Source organism: Oncorhynchus clarkii, chromosome 7, assembly GCF_045791955.1.
Source record: "Oncorhynchus clarkii lewisi isolate Uvic-CL-2024 chromosome 7, UVic_Ocla_1.0, whole genome shotgun sequence".
Classification (NCBI taxonomy): Eukaryota; Metazoa; Chordata; class Actinopteri; order Salmoniformes; family Salmonidae; genus Oncorhynchus; species Oncorhynchus clarkii.
In genome coordinates this window covers 55,766,056-55,783,314 of record NC_092153.1, presented here as the reverse complement: position 1 = coordinate 55,783,314, position 17,259 = coordinate 55,766,056, and the positions used below count along the sequence as shown (strand labels likewise).

The window sequence follows — 17,259 nt, the reverse complement described above, 5'->3', positions numbered from 1 at the left end:
GAAAGCTCATGCCCCTCACCCCATTTGAACTAGAGCCCTGAAAATCTGTATAAAGGGGTTGTGGCAGGTATCAAAACTCTTCCGCCGTAGGATACACTTAAGCTTCCTCGCCAAAAGTAGGCTATCAAGGAGAGGAGAACCGTCCTCCGTTTGCCTACTAACGAATTGACACACTCCTCGACCACTCATCGGTTTTCCGATACCACAACGGCCCTCAAGGAACTACACTGGACTTGATGCAAACTGGAAACCACATATACTGAGATCGCATTTATTGAAGCAGGGGATTTTAACAAAGCAAATGAGGTAAACGCTACCGAAGTTCTATCAACACATTGAGTGTAGTACTCGCCTAGGAAAAACACTAGACCAATGCTACTCGCCTTTTCGAGATGTCTACAAGGCCCTCCCCTGCCCTCCTTCGGCAAATCATATCATGACTCCATTTTGCTCCTCCATTCCTATATGCAGAAACTCAAACAGGAAGTACTCGTGCTAAGGTCTATTCAATGCTGGTCTGACCAATCAGAGTCCATGCTTCAAGATTGTTTAGATCACCCGGACTGGGATATGTTCTAGGTAGCCTCTGATCATATCACCTCTACCTTACCTGACACCCTAAACCCACTTAAATTGTCTTACCGCCCCAATAGATCCACAAACGATGCAATCACACTGCACACTGCCCTATCCCATCTGTGCAAGAGGAATACCGATGTCAGAATGCTGTTCATTGACTATAGCTCAGCATTCAACACCATAGTACCCTCCAAGCTCATCATTAAGCTCAGGGCCCTGGGTCTGAACCCCACCTTGTGCAACTGGGTCCTGGACTTCCTGACAGGCCGCCCCCAGGTGGTGAAGGTAGGAAACAACACCTCTACTTTACTGATCCTCAACACAGGGGCCCCGCCAGAGTGCATGCTCAGCCCCCTCCGGTACTCCCTGTTCAACCATTACTGAGTGGCATCCAACTCAATCATCAAGTTTGCTGACGACACAACAGTAGTAGGCCTGAATACCAACAATGATGAGGCAGCCTACAGGGAGGAGGTGAGGGCCCTGGTGGAGTGGTGCCAGGAAAATAGTAATCTCCCTCAAAGACAACAAAACAAAGGAGCTGATCGTGGACTTCAGGAAACAGCAGAGGGAGCACCTCCCTATCCACATCGACAGGACCGCAGTGGAGAAGGTGGAAAGCTTCAAGTTACTCAGTGTTCCTCCGGCCACACAGAGTGTGGAGAAGGCAGCGCAACACAGCCTCTTCAAGCTCAGGAGGCTGAAGAAATTCGTCTTGGCCCCTAAAACCCTCAGGAACTTTTACAAATAAGAGCAACTTTTACAATTAAGGGCTGTATCAACGCCTGGTGCGGCAACTGCACCGCCCGCAACCGCAGGGCTCTCCAGAGGGTGGTACGGTCTGCCCAACGCATCACCTGGGACACACTGCCTGCCCTCCAGGACAGCTAGAGCACCCAATGACAAAGGAAGTCCCAACCCCTCGGGGGAAGCCATGAAGGTCAAAGGCTTGCACTGGCTTGAGAGATGGAACCTTGAGTTCACCTTAGCCCAAGTTTGACACAGTTCATTGGAGAACTTGGGGCACTGAGGAATGTTCACTCTGCCCAGAATGCTGTTAGGGTCTGGTTTAACATTCGGAGCATTCAGAACCCTATTGAGGAGCTCCTGCATATCAGCTGATGAACAAGGCGCTTCACTCTCAGCTCTCTCTGAGCCATAGTTTGCTGATCCAGAACGGGCCTCAGAGGTGTCTTCGTTTAGGTCATTACCAGCAAGGATGGAGATAGCATCAAGATCCTGTCTTAAGTCTTCAGCTGAGCCTTTCGGAAGCTGCTAAGACAGAGAGGCTGCCTGGGCCTCCAACTCATCCAGAGTAGGTCCCGTCTTTCTTGGAGGGCAGGCCCGCTGCGCTCCCAGCGCCTCTAGAGTTTGTCTCCATCATGTGCCAAAAGTAGCACAATAAATGCTGCTGAAGGGGGAATCCACAGAAGGAATGGCATTTTTTTATTTGACCTTTATTTAGCTAGGCAAGTCAGTTAAGAACAAATTCTTATTTTCAATGACGGCCTAGGAACAGTGAGTTAACAGCCTGTTCAGGGGCAGAACGACAGATTTTGTACCTTGTCAGCTCAGGGATTTGAACTTGCAACCTTTCGGTTACTAGTCCAATGATCTAACCCCTAGGCTACGCTGCCGCCCCATGCTGTAAGCCTAGGCACATCATACAGGTGGAACGGGCATCAACCGAAGCCAAGCAAGCATTGCATTTATTGCAGTAGCATGGATGATCTTCTCCCTGTCTAGACAGAAGTGGAAATACAGATATGTCTTACAGATCAGATCATCTGTATAACACCCCGTTTATACTGTATGAGGTATAATTATAAAGTAGTCCTGTTGTCATGGCAATATGTGAATTAAGTAATAACATTGTATGGATATCAGAATATATTTGGGGAAATTCCACACACAATCCCCAAAAGGAATGGATGTTAAGAGCCAAACTCAACTGACTCCGTAACAGAGTAGGTGTGAGATGTCCTGAAAACAGACTGGCCAACTGCTGCGAGATTAGTGAGAAGTGATGGTTGCTGATAATGGGCTACACTTATGTAGCTATTCCATTAAAAATCTGCCATTTCCAGCTACAATAGTCATTTACAACATTATCAATGTCTACACTGTATTTCTGATTCATGTGTTATTTTAATTTACTTTTTGGTGGGGGCTTTTCTTTCATGAACTAAGTGACCCCAAACTTTTGAACGGTGTTTGTTGCAATATATCATAACGAGAAATAAAATGACACTGAAAAACAAAAACAATACTCACTCTACTCTCCCTTGCACCTTCTCCAAAGTAACCACTGTGACAGACACGTTTTAGTCCAGGCAGTCTTGACACCGTAATAAGACAATCATAATTCTGAATTCTGGTGTCAGATGACACACTGGCACAGCTCCCTCTCTTGTTCACTGAAGCAAAACAGTTGGAGGCTTGTGTATGTCATACGTCAGACAAACACCAGTCATGGAGACCACGTCTAAAGTCAAACTAACTATGTGTTAAACAAGCTTACCACTGCTGCATTGCCTGTATCGTGGGAATAAACCTGACAATGCAAACATAAAAGGAAGAACTGAACGACAAATGGTTTATTTACAGTAAACATTTTGCTTTACATTTTATACAGGTGATTTTGATTTGCGTAAGTCACTTGGAGCAAATATTTGTCGCAAATTAAAGCCAAAACCTCAACTCCCCCCATTTCGCTGAAAAGGCACTCCTAGGGTAAAATAAAGGATGACAAACAGAGAAACTCAACAAAAAGGACAGGAAAGGTTGCTAAAGATTTATGATATGTAAACAAATAACAGAAAAGACTAAACGCATCACACACACCAGAATTCTACTTATCTGGTTAACTTCTAAAAACACTGTCAATGTTGACTTTCTCTGACCTACCTCCTCATATTTCCCAAAATCCAAACTAGACATTGGTTTGATCTGGCTGCTATACTAACAGGCCCAAGATATCAGATATCAGACTGATAGGAACAGATAATATACGTTATCTAAGGGGCCAGTTTAAAGGAGGGTGTGGAGCAACATTGAAGCAGAATCAACTCCCAACCTTGTGAAAAGACACACCTGTCCTTCATATTCTCTCAAATAAAAAAGTGAGGGACACAAGTTATACTTGAACATAAAAAAGACGACAAATCCTCACCCTCTCCAACAGAAATAAAAAAGTAAGGCATACAAATACTCAACTTTACACAAAACGTTGGATGACTCCATGAGATGATGAATGATGCTGGCAGGAGTTAGTAGTATGAGGTGAAGGGTCAGAGATAAGGGGAAAGGTTGACAGCGAGATGTTGACATCAATATTTGTGTAAAAAAGGAGAGACATTTTGAGGAATGGACATATAAAGATAATGAGCGGACCGCCACCTTAAGGTGTTATTAACATGGAATGCACATACTTTTCACCTGGTCAAAGTGACAGCAAAATAGGTATCAATACTTCAACAACAAAATGAAATGTCACTTCTGACTGCATAGTTAAAATATCTCAAAAAGAGTAATGTTGTCTTTTGTGTCTAAAAAGGATGTGCTGGTCAATCATTGACTTGATAGTTTGAATCTATACATCTGGTATGCAAAATGTGTAGGTAACGTACAGCATCATGTGTCAAGCAACCTGTCAAGTACACAGAGCTCCCCCACCTCTCATTTCTGTTGCCACAATCATTCTGTCCAGGGAATGTAAGGAGCCTGAGTGTGTGAGAGAGTGTGTGTATGTGGTCCATCTCACAGCTAAAACTGCACCCATCCTTTAGCAGTGTCTTGACTGGAGCTGTGGAGAAGGGGAGATGCAGAGGATGATGAGGATGATGAGGATAATGACAAATGTGAGAATGTCAACATGGATGGATGACAATAAAATGCTAATATGGACACCGCCATAATCACCAAACTGTTTAAAAGCTTCACTCAAGGGGATGAGAGACTTGAACCCATCAGGGATTTGAGCTATTAACCCTGTGATTCCCAGTCAGTTTCCCTTGCCACAACACCATTCTGAAGGCCTGCCAACTTCTTTGGTCTAAACCATTAGCTCTTCTAAGACTGACCTGGCGCCAGCCGCTGTGAAGTCTCCCCACAGGTCTGCAGTAGACTGGGCGACAGGGACCCGGCCTCCAAAATCTAAAAGAGAAGCTGGTGGGGTAAAAACAAAGAGATTATTTAGAATGTAGGGAGGTTATCCATGTTAAGCTGTGAAAGGGCAGTGATAAATGGGACATTTTGATCATTGAGCTCTATAGCCTAAAGAGGTCACCTGTGTTGGAGTGTGTAGGTGGAGGTGATTGCTGGCCTCCAGGAGGGGATACAAGGACTGCACCCTTAGCCATTGGTGGAGGAAGGAGAAGGCCACTACCCATGGGCCGAGACTTAGCACCTGGATCCTTCTTCTTTATGTTCTAAGACAAAGAAAAATGATTACATTTTAAATGTCTTCCTCACTTTTTCTTCACATCTCATTTTGTTTCTCCTCTCATTTCAACATGTTTCCCATCTATTTCTGTAACCTCAAATGCTCACCCCAATGCTGATCTTGATCGTCTGGCCCTCTTTAAAGCCTAGGTCCAGTTTGGGTGCTGTGCTCTGAGACGCTTCCTCTTTTGCCAGCTCACCTTCCTGTTTTACCCACCTGTAGAAAAGGACACAGAGATATGTTTGATTTTACTTCATGCTCCAATGTGAAGATCTATATTGAAAATGGACATTGATACCAGACCAAAGAGAGGACAGGTATGAGAGGTTGACTCACTTAAAGTGGTCTTGAAGAGCCACATTGAAGTCAAAGGAGTCGCCACGATCAGCAAACCCCAGGCCGATAAATGCATGTCGTCCTATATAAAACAGAAGTGCATGAGAAGACAGATGTACAAGCATACTGTATTTAAATGACTAATCTGCAATTAACCTTCCATACCAGACTGTACTGTTTTCCGCTAAAATATATTTTCAGCATAGCATATCAGTTTGCATGGTGATGTATTTCTGCTGCTGTCTTTCTGGTGTGAAGGCACCTTACCACTGCCATCCTCTATCCGCACCACAAAATATCTGCTGGAATCTGTGACTGCCTCCACCACACATCCAGGATACTGCTCCACTGGGGCTTGGGCAAACAACTCTCCTAAGAAATACAGAATTCAGTTTGCCTCAAAGTTGGATATGATGGTATGCATCAGAAGCAGACAAGGTGACAGCCAGTACAAGACATGAGCGCAACAGCAGTACTGGCAGATGTAGCCATGACAGTCGGACATCTAGTAGTTAACCTGAGTTTTTGTCCTCTAGCTTGATATAGGCAAGCTTTCCTATGGATATTATTTTCATCCTGCCGGTCCATGCTGGCTCATCCAGCTTCCAGTCAGCTGCTCTGAAAAACAAAGAGAAGCACCATACCTGCATGTCATGACTCGGCTATGTTACTGGGCTATTGGGCCTACTACACAAAAACCCATAATCAAACTGTGTAATGCAATAATTAGTGCAATCTCAAACTATGCAACAGAATGAGTCTTATGCTACATAAATAACATCACACTCTCACCCAGCAAATCAGGAGTATTTGTATATTTTTTGGTTGCCCAAAGAAGCATTATTTTTTATTTGATATATAAGAGCATACAATTTACAATTATTGACATAAGTGCAGATATATCCTTGTTTTTCTTATTAGAAATAACCCCCCACCCCACCAGACTACTTTAATTATTAGCATTTTGGTTGTGTATTCTCTAGATAATATAACATATATTTTTATTAACCTTTATTTAACTAGGCAAGTCAGTTAAGAACAAATTCTTATTTACAATGACTGCCTACCACGGCCAAACCCAGACAACGCTGGGCCTATGGGACTACCAATCACGACCGGATGTGACGCAGCCTGGATCTAGCTATAAAATTGTATTAGCTACATATCTTTACATAAGAACCAGGATCGATTTTCACTAGATACACTTTTCCTCTGTAATGTTAGCTAGCTACAGTACATAACCAAATAATTGTTTAAATAAACCGTGTCAAACGGGAACAAATGAGTAATAGTGGGCAGAGCAAAGCACGAGCTAGCGAGATCCTATCGGCGCGTTCTAGCAGGACATTTGCATATTTCCGTTAGGGAACGCCTACAATGTATAGTGCGCAATAATTTAGGGAAAGTCTACAAACCTTAGCCCACTCTGTTCGTAACTGGTTCTAGTTTTGGGAATAGAAAACTGTATTGAACTCATATTTAATCGATGAGAAAATGTACCGAATGTCGGACATATATTCCATCTATTTTCATCTTCTCCCATTGCCGGTCACTGGGCTTCCTCTCACTACCATTTAGTAGTTCACTACCATGTATTGAGTGGAAACGCCAAACGGATGATTCACATTTATACATCCGGTGAAACATCTCTCTTATTGTTCTGTGACATAACTGTACCATGACTGACTGAACGTTTGAGCCACCGTAGAATGTACCGTGCTTCCTGCTAACGTTTCCTGTAAAATAATTTGACATAGCAGATGTGTTTAGCATTGCACACCGCTTGAAAATAATGCTGACATGCCTATTTGAACTGTTATATCTTACCTAGCTAGCTCATTAGTAGTAACTAACCTGGCTAGCGCTAGCAGCTAGAGATCCTAACAGTGCCACATTATAACAGATACTGAAAGTTAACTTGCTAAATTCATTAAAACGTTATCCCCAAAGTAATCATCTTCTCGCCATGTTATGCATTCAATAACTGAATAATGTCAAGCTAACGTTAGCTAGCAACAACCTTGATGGATCCTCTCCACTTCTTCATGTTGACATTTGAGTAGTTCGCTAGAAGAAAGTTTATTAACAAAGAAAAAAAAAACTCACCGATATCCACGGTTAGTGGCGCGGGGTGGGATCTTGTACACGTGAACCTCTGGCTTTACACAGATCACTGACTCGTAACCGCTGTCTGCCAGTGCCATTTTGGCAAGTTAAAAACTTCGAAACTTCTAACTGCCATGGGGGAGGGTGAACCAGTCTCCACTGTGCAGCTCAAGAGCGACTCTCTTGGAGAGGATGATTACTACAGTAGCTTTCAAAGAGACAACTTTTATGGTGCTTATGACAAGCTACGTTTCCATCCAATAATTGGCGAAATGTTTTCATGGCGAATACTTTAAAATCCGTATAAAAACAATATGTGAATTTTCACACCAGAGATGTGTTATCATGTCACCAGAAGAAGACCCTCGATATTTATTGGAAAGGCGCATCATGCTCATCACCTTGCACTGTCACCACCCTGTGAAGTTCATTATAATTTATTTAATATGTAGTTTAATAAACTGAATGCTTACCCGACGAGTCGTAGTGGGCGGACCACACAACATGCCATTGCGTGACTCCCAAGTTTACTTCGATATGATGGTTATTGCCCCAGATTTCTCGCATAATTAATTGTACCGACACAAAAGATCCCACATTGTCTAGCATATTTTATTTTGTCGTATGGAACGTTAACCGAAAAAAAGTTGTTTCCATCAGGCCTGTCATGCCATGTTTTTCCCACAGTTGTGTTAAGTTGGCTGGATGTCTTTTGGGTGGTATACCTTTCTAGATATACATGAGAAACTGTTGAACGTGGAAAAACCCAGCTGGGTTGCAGTTCTTGAGACACTCAAACCAGTGTGCCTGGAACCTACTACCATACCCCGTTCAAAGGCACTTATTTTGTCTTGCCCATTCACCCTCTGAATGCCACACATACACAATCCATGTCTCAATATTCTCAAGGCTTAAACATCCTTTAACCTGTCTCCCTCCTCCCCTTCATTTACACCGATTGAAGTGGCAACAATACGGGATCATAGCTTTCACCTGGATTCACATGGTCGTTCTATGTCATGGAAATAGCAGGTGTTCCTACACTCAGTGTATGCTTAAAAATGTTTTTAACTGGTACCGGGCCACCTTCAGACGAGGCTTGTGGGCACCCTGGAGCAAAACAACCAACATGTACGTGTTCGTGAGAGTCTCACTTTTCCAGAGTTATTATTAGTGTTTATCCCAAATGGTTCCGACACTACAGACAGAAGTTGGCAGATTGGCAGTATCAACTTCAGAGTCCAATGATGTTCGTGTGGGCAATATAATAATCATGTTCACGAGAGTCTCATCTTTCCATAGAGTGGTAATAAAAAAAGTGTTAAACAAATCAAAAATACAGTGCCTTGCGAAAGTATTCGGCCCCCTTGAACTTTGCGACCTTTTGCCACATTTCAGGCTTCAAACATAAAGATATAAAACTGTATTTTTTTGTGAAGAATCAACAACAAGTGGGACACAATCATGAAGTGGAACGACATTTATTGGATATTTCAAACTTTTTTAACAAATCAAAAACTGAAAAATTGGGCGTGCAAAATTATTCAGCCCCTTTACTTTCAGTGCAGCAAACTCTCTCCAGAAGTTCAGTGAGGATCTCTGAATGATCCAATGTTGACCTAAATGACTAATGATGATAAATACAATCCACCTGTGTGTAATCAAGTCTCCGTATAAATGCACCTGCACTGTGATAGTCTCAGAGGTCCGTTAAAAGCGCAGAGAGCATCATGAAGAACAAGGAACACACCAGGCAGGTCCGAGATACTGTTGTGAAGAAGTTTAAAGCCGGATTTGGATACAAAAAGATTTCCCAAGCTTTAAACATCCCAAGGAGCACTGTGCAAGCGATAATATTGAAATGGAAGGAGTATCAGACCACTGCAAATCTACCAAGACCTGGCCGACCCTCTAAACTTTCAGCTCATACAAGGAGAAGACTGATCAGAGATGCAGCCAAGAGGCCCATGATCACTCTGGATGAACTGCAGAGATCTACAGCTGAGGTGGGAGACTCTGTCCATAAGACAACAATCAGTCGTATATTGCACAAATCTGGCCTTTATGGAAGAGTGGCAAGAAGAAAGCCATTTCTTAAAGATATCCATAAAAAGTGTTGTTTAAAGTTTGCCACAAGCCACCTGGGAGACACACCAAACATGTGGAAGAAGGTGCTCTGGTCAGATGAAACCAAAATTGAACTTTTGGCAACAATGCAAAACGTTATGTTTGGCGTAAAAGCAACACAGCTCATCACCCTGAACACACCATCCCCACTGTCAAACATGGTGGTGGCAGCATCATGGTTTGGGCCTGCTTTTCTTCAGCAGGGACAGGGAAGATGGTTAAAATTGATGGGAAGATGGATGGAGCCAAATACAGGACCATTCTGAAAGAAAACCTGATGGAGTCTGCAAAAGACCTGAGACTGGGACGGAGATTTGTCTTCCAACAAGACAATGATCCAAAACATAAAGCAAAATCTACAATGGAATGGTTCAAAAATAAACATATCCAGGTGTTAGAATGGCCAAGTCAAAGTCCAGACCTGAATCCAATCGAGAATCTGTGGAAAGAACTGAAAACTGCTGTTCACAAATGCTCTCCATCCAACCTCACTGAGCTCGAGCTGTTTTGCAAGGAGCAATGGGGAAAAAAATGTCAGTCTCTCGATGTGCAAAACTGATAGAGACATACCCCAAGCGACTTACAGCTGTAATCGCAGCAAAAGGTGGCGCTACAAAGTATTAACTTAAGGGGGCTGAATAATTTTGCACGCCCAATTTTTCAGTTTTGATTTGTTAAAAAAGTTTGAAATATCCAATAAATGTCGTTCCACTTCATGATTGTGTCCCACTTGTTGTTGATTCTTCACAAAAAAATACAGTTTTATATCTTTATGTTTGAAGCCTGAAATGTGGCAAAAGGTCGCAAAGTTCAAGGGGGCCGAATACTTTCGCAAGGCACTGTATATTTTATATTTGAGATTCTTCAAAGTATAGTGTAATAGGATGAGCCTTGACTAGAATACAGTATATACAGTGCATTCGTTAAGTATTCAGACCCCTTGACCTTTTCCACATTTTGTTACATTACAGCCTTATTCTAAAATTGATTAAATGTTTTTTCCCTCACCAATTTACATACAATACCCCACAATGAGAAATCAAAAACAGGTTTTTAGAAATGTTTTGAAAAACAAAAAAGTTAAATATCACAGTTACATAAGTATTCTGACCCTTTACTTAATACTTTGTACTCAGGTTCTTGGGTATGACGCTACAAGCTTAAGCTTGGCACACCTGTATTTGGGGAGTTTTTCCCCATTATTCCCTGCAGATCCTCTCAAGCTCTGACAGGTTGGATGTGGAACATTGCTGCACAGCTATTTCCAGGTCTCTTCAGAGATGTTCAATCAGGTTCAAGTCCGGGCTCTGGCTAGGCCACTCAAGGACATTCAGAGACTTGTCCCAAAGCCACTCCTGCGTTGACTTGGCTGTGTGCTTAGGGTCGATGTCCTGATGGAACATGAACCTTTGCGCCAGTCTGAGGTCCTGAGCACTCTGCAGCAGGTTTTCATCAAGAATCTCTCTGTACTTTGCTCCGTTCATCTCTCCCTCGATTCTGATTAGTATCCCAGTTCCTGCCGCTGAAAAACATCCCCACAGCATGATGCTGCTGCCACCATGCTTCACTGTAGGGATGGTGCCAGGTTTCCTCCAGATGTGACACTTGGCATTCAGGCCAAAGAGTTCAATCTTGTTTTCATCAGACCAGAGAATCTTGTTTCTCATGGTTTGAGAGTCCTTTAGGTGCCTTTTGGCTAATTCCAGGCAGACTGTCATGTGCCTGTTACTGAGGAGTGGCTTCTGTCTGGCCACTCTACCATAAAGGCCTGACTGGTGGAGTGCTGCAGAGATGGTTGTCCTTCTGGAAGGTTCTCTAATCTCCACAGAGGAACTCTGGAGCTCTGTCAGAGTGACCATCTGTCATGCCCTGATCTGTTTCACCTGTCCTTGTGCTTGTCTCCACCCTCTCCAGGTGTTACTCATTATCCCCTGTGTATTTATCCCTGTGTTTCCTGTCTCTCTGTGCCAGTTTGTCTTGTTTTGCCAAGTCAACCAGCATTTGTCCAAGCTTATTTTTTCCTGTCTCTATTTTTTCCCCCAGTCCCCCTGGTTGTGACCCTTGCCTGTCCTGACGCCGACCCCGCCTGCCTGACCACTCTGCCTGTTCTGACCTCGAGCCTGCCTATCGCCTGATACTGTTTGGACTCTGACCTGGTTTATGAACTTTCGCTTGTCCCCAACCTGCCTTGTCTACCCCTTGTGTCGTAATAAATATCAGAGCTCAACCATCTGCCTCCTGTGTCTGGATTTGGGTCTCGACTTGTGCCCTTATAGTACAAACTGGCCATGACAGACCCAGCAGACTTGGACCAGCTCCGTCACGCTGTCTCCCTGCAGGGAGCCACCATTGGGAGGCATGAGGAGCTGCTTTGTGTGACGACCCTCCCACTCTGTCTGCCGTATTTTGTCTTTGTTCTTGTTTCCTTATTAGGATGCCGGTGGGCGGAGTTGAGAGGGTCGTCAGCTACATGGGAAACACCTGGGCCCAGGTGTTTCCCAGGATAAATACACCCCTTCCCCATTCATGGGGGAGACTCTCTCCATGCAGACATTTGTGTTGTGGTTCTTGGTGGCCTTTTGTTTGTTTGCTTTGGCACCGTTCAACACCCTGCATTATCACATTCATGCATGCAAAGCACTCACTTACGCTACTGATTACTGATTACACACATCATTGTATATTTTCCTTAGTTACTTTAGTTAATAAATATATATTTTGTTACTCCTTATCTCCACGTTGTCTCCCTTTGTTACGGGCTTTGAGCCGGTTCGTGACAAGTGGGGGCTCATCCTGGATATTTGAACTATTGGTTTGGGAGACCGTGGAAGTACGTGTTTGTTTGCATATTGTGTTTGAGTTTAATAGGCCCAGTATTGGTTGCCTTTGTTGTTTGGGTTGTGTGCTGCGTTGGAGAGAGTGTAATGGTTAGTTTCCAGGCCCTGCCTAGCCTGGAAACGTTTGTTCTACTTTCTGTTGGGACATCAGTCTGAGGTGAGTAATCGGCTGTGTACCTCAGTGGGAGATTTGGGTAGGGTAGTGGAACTTGCTACCTGGAGCTATAGCCTTTTTCCCCTGATAGGCTTAGCGACATGTTTCATTTTTTTTGGAATATGTTGGGCATGGTTAATGTTTGTTATTTTTGTGTGGTGTCTGTGGACTGAGCAGTTGTCTCGGGGGCACATCTGTGGCTTGGTGGAATTTACCAGCATGCTGGGGAGTTTTTCCTTGCCAGCGGGCTACAGTGCGTAAATTCCCACTGCAAATCTGCACGAAGACTAGGGTTGAGTTATTGTAGGTTTTGGGGAAGCTCCGTATCTCATCTCTCTTCTGTGGTGCTCAGGGTGATTGTCAATTCTCGGGTTGTGGTCTGGTGTGCTCAGCAGAGGGGAAGAGCGAGATTTTTTTTTTTTTTTTGTAACTCTGGCATCTTATATATATATATATATATATATATATTAATTCATTCGCTTTCCATCGGAGAAATTGTTAGATTTAGGTACTAAAGAACAGCTGTTGAAGGTCGCTGAACACTACAACGTTGAGATTAGTGATAAACGTCTAAAGAATTCTATTAGGTTGATATTGAAGGCCAATCTGATGGAGAGTGGTATTCTTGAAGTTACCACTGGGCCAGCCTCTGCTGAGAGTTTGTCGTCTCCCCATAACGTTACAATGGCCATTCCATCGGTTAGTCCAAGTAGCCTTCTTTTTGAACAGCAGAAAGAACTGCTTTTGTTACAGCTGGAGCATGATCGTGAAAAGAGAGAGCATGAACGGCAAAGTGATCGTGAGAAGCTAGAGCATGATCGTGTAAAGTATGAAAAGGAATTGGCATTTAAACAAGATATGGAGCTTGCTAAAATCAAGTTGCAACAAGAACGTATAGAGTTGGTTAGGGAAGGAAAGATCTCAGGGGAGAGTTTGTTTTGGGAAGGTGATCCAGATTTACCTAGGGGTAGTTCCTCTTTTGGTCGTGCCCCAGAGACATTTGATATTGTTGGGAACTTACGGTTATTGCCTCAGTTTAATGAAAGGGATCCCGAGACATTATTTTCGTTGTTTGAGCGTGTTGCTGACGCTAGGAGTTGGCCTGATTCTGACCGCACTTTAATGTTGCAGTGTGTGCTGACTGGTAAAGCGCAGGAAGCATATTCAGCTCTTAGTGTACACGACAGTGCCAATTATGATAAAGTTAAAACAGCTGTGTTACAGATTTATGAATTGGTCCCTGAGGCTTACCGCCAACGATTTAGAACATTAAAAAGGGATGATAAGCAATCTCATGTTGAATTTGCGCGACAATTATCTTTACAGTTTAATCGCTGGTGTTCCGCCTCTGCAGTTGTGACTTTCCAAGGGCTGTGTGATCTGATTATGTTAGAACAATTTAAGGACACAATTCCTGATCGTATTGCCACGTATATTAACGAACAGAAAGTAAAGAATGTCGCTGAAGCTGCGGTTTTGGCGGACGAGTATGTGTTGACTCACAAAAGTGTCTTTGCAGAGCCCCGTATTCGGAAAGAGTGGGGGCGTTCGGATAGATTTGGGCTTCGCTCACCGAGATACCTTGGTTCACGGGCAGAGTTCTATTCAACTAGGGTTGAGCCTGACTCCCATGGTAAAGCTGACTTTGGGCAGGAGTGTCACTACTGTCAAGGTTCAGGTCATTGGAAAAACGAATGTCCACTTCTCAGGTCAAAGGGTGCTTACGCTAAATCCAAGCCTACCGCGTTAGCTGCACCTGTTCCACATCAGTTCACTCCTGACTCATTTCCTCAGGCCCAGGAGAATGTGAAAGTCCATATTGATCCAGACTATTTACCTTTCATTACGGAAGGTTGTGTCTATGTTAGGAAGTAAAGACCTAGTGCCAGTGAAGATCCTGAGAGACACAGGTGCCTCTGAATCATTTGTGTTGGAATCTGTGTTACCCTTTTCTGCTAAGACTGATTCGGGGAATAGTGTTCTAATTAGGGGAATAGGTTTGAACACTCTGTCAGTTCCATTGCATAAACTGATGTTGGATTGTGGACTGGTGAAAGGTGAAGTTGTTGTGGGGGTGCGGCCTGTTGTGGGGGTGCGGCCTTCGTTGCCTATTGAGGGTATCGACGTTATCCTTGGGAATAACTTGGCTGGTGAGCGTGTATGGCCTGCCGTGTTTCCATCTCTAGTGGTTTCCACTAAGCCGTCATTTGTTGGGATTCCTGATGAGAGTGTACAGAGCTTCCCAGAGGTGTTCTCTGCGTGTGCAGTGACACGTTCTATGAGCCGTGGCGAATTGGTCACCGACTAATGATAATAATACAAAGAAGTATGCGACTGTTTTCCCTGTTATTCCGTTATCTGTAACCCGCTCAGATCTAATTAATGCGCAACGGGATGACCCCACGTTAGAAGAGTTGCGTGACCAAATTGTGCCTGTAGAACAGTTGGGAGATGTCGCCCATGGCTATTTTCTCCAAGAGGATGTCCTGATGAGAAAGTGGGTGTCTCATGATAGTTGTTTTCTGGGGGAGGCAATTAGTCAGGTTGTTGTACCAGTTAAGCTTCGTGAGTTGGTGTTGGAAACTTCCCACAGCGACGTTGCTGGACATATGGGGGTGAGGAAAACCTACAATCGCATTTTAAGACATTTCTTTTGGCCTAGATTAAAGAGGGATGTTTCTGATTTTATAAAAACTTGTCACACCTGTCAATTAACTGGTAAGCCTAATCAAGCTATTAAACCGGTACCATTGTTTCCTATTCCTGTACTCAGCCAACCTTTTGAGTATCTGATTATTGACTGTGTGGGTCCCCTGCCTTGTTCTAAAAAGGGTAGCAGTTACCTGTTCACTGTGATGTGTCAGACCACTAGGTTTCCTGCTGCCTATCCTCTACGATCTATCACAACTAAATCTGTGTTAAAAGCTTTGACTCAGTTTCTCTCATTGTTTGGAATCCCTAAGGTCATTCAGAGTGATCAAGGATCTAATTTCACCTCTAATCTGTTTAGTCAGGTTCTTCAACAACTCCATATTAAACACAATTTCTCTAGCGCCTATCACGCGCAAAGTCAAGGAGCACTGGAACGTTTCCATCAAACTCTAAAGTCTTTGTTGAGAGCTTATTGTACTGAGATGGATAAGGATTGGGAGGAGGGGTTGCCTTGGTTACTGTTAGCCGCTAGGGAGGTTTCACAGGAGAGCACGGGTTTCAGTCCAAATGACCTTGTGTTTGGACATAGGGTGCGTGGACTTTTATCTGTTCTCCAGGATGACTGGAAGTCTCCCGAGCCTCCTCAGTCCCTGTTATCGTATGTGTGTGATTTCCGGAGACGGCTGTATGCCGCTGGTGAAATGGCTAAAGAGAAGTTATCATCTTCACAGGAGAGGATGAAGGGCATATTTGATCGCCGAGCTGAGCCTCGTCAATTTAGTCCGGGTGACCAGGTTCTTGCTCTGCTGCCAATTGTTGGTTCTCCTTTTCAAGCCAAGTTTCAAGGTCCATATACAGTGTTGCGCAAGTACACTGAGCAAAATTATCTAGTGGCCACTCCAGAACGAAGGAAAGCACACCAGCTGTGCCATGTAAATCTGTTAAAACCCTATTATGCACGTTCCTCTGAGACTGAACAGTGGGATTCTGCAGAGGACGCTAAACCTGTTCTTTTGGCTGATACCGTTGTTTCCTTGGGTTCTTGTCGTGCTAGATCTGTGCATGAGGAGGAAGATGTTCCTGGTCCTGACGATTGTATATTGCAGGGTAGATTGAAAAATTCAGAAACACTGATCAGAGATGCAGCCAAGAGGCCCATGATCACTCTGGATGAACTGCAGAGATCTACAGCTGAGGTGGGAGACTCTGTCCATAAGACAACAATCAGTCGTATATTGCACAAATCTGGCCTTTATGGAAGAGTGGCAAGAAGAAAGCCATTTCTTAAAGATATCCATAAAAAGTGTTGTTTAAAGTTTGCCACAAGCCACCTGGGAGACACACCAAACATGTGGAAGAAGGTGCTCTGGTCAGATGAAACCAAAATTGAACTTTTGGCAACAATGCAAAACGTTATGTTTGGCGTAAAAGCAACACAGCTCATCACCCTGAACACACCATCCCCACTGTCAAACATGGTGGTGGCAGCATCATGGTTTGGGCCTGCTTTTCTTCAGCAGGGACAGGGAAGATGGTTAAAATTGATGGGAAGATGGATGGAGCCAAATACAGGACCATTCTGAAAGAAAACCTGATGGAGTCTGCAAAAGACCTGAGACTGGGACGGAGATTTGTCTTCCAACAAGACAATGATCCAAAACATAAAGCAAAATCTACAATGGAATGGTTCAAAAATAAACATATCCAGGTGTTAGAATGGCCAAGTCAAAGTCCAGACCTGAATCCAATCGAGAATCTGTGGAAAGAACTGAAAACTGCTGTTCACAAATGCTCTCCATCCAACCTCACTGAGCTCGAGCTGTTTTGCAAGGAGCAATGGGGAAAAAAATGTCAGTCTCTCGATGTGCAAAACTGATAGAGACATACCCCAAGCGACTTACAGCTGTAATCGCAGCAAAAGGTGGCGCTACAAAGTATTAACTTAAGGGGGCTGAATAATTTTGCACGCCCAATTTTTCAGTTTTGATTTGTTAAAAAAGTTTGAAATATCCAATAAATGTCGT

At 43.7% G+C, this 17,259-nt stretch overlaps 1 protein-coding gene across 2 annotated transcripts; it reads right to left on the bottom strand.

The window, feature by feature from the left end:
- Nucleotides 1-3,151: 3,151 nt before the first annotated feature.
- On the bottom strand, nt 3,152-7,641 carry LOC139413488 (adaptin ear-binding coat-associated protein 2-like). 2 transcript variants are annotated; one of them, XM_071160948.1, is made up of 8 exons: nt 7,466-7,641; nt 5,877-5,977; nt 5,627-5,731; nt 5,360-5,441; nt 5,131-5,239; nt 4,868-5,009; nt 4,662-4,746; nt 3,152-4,384 (listed from the first exon to the last, which is right to left on the bottom strand). In XM_071160948.1, exons 1-8 carry the CDS (start codon nt 7,561-7,563, stop codon nt 4,345-4,347), a joined length of 762 nt encoding a protein of 253 aa, XP_071017049.1. In that variant the 5' UTR covers nt 7,564-7,641; the 3' UTR covers nt 3,152-4,344. The 2 variants fall into 2 exon arrangements, with proteins under 2 accessions (XP_071017049.1, XP_071017050.1); XM_071160949.1 differs by lacking the exon at nt 7,466-7,641 and adding an exon at nt 6,775-6,982.
- Nucleotides 7,642-17,259: the final 9,618 nt, after the last annotated feature.

Excerpts from the sequence above, each read along its gene's own strand:
- LOC139413488 (XM_071160949.1), bottom strand. The coding sequence starts at position 6,902 with ATGGGAGAAGATGAAAATAGATGGAATATATGTCCGACATTCGGTACA. Across the intron at positions 4,747-4,867 it reads ACCTACACACTCCAACACAG|CTTCTCTTTTAGATTTTGGA; the intron begins GTGACCTCTTTA and ends TTACCCCACCAG. Across the intron at positions 4,385-4,661 it reads TTCACAGCGGCTGGCGCCAG|CTCCAGTCAAGACACTGCTA; the intron begins GTCAGTCTTAGA and ends CCTTCTCCACAG.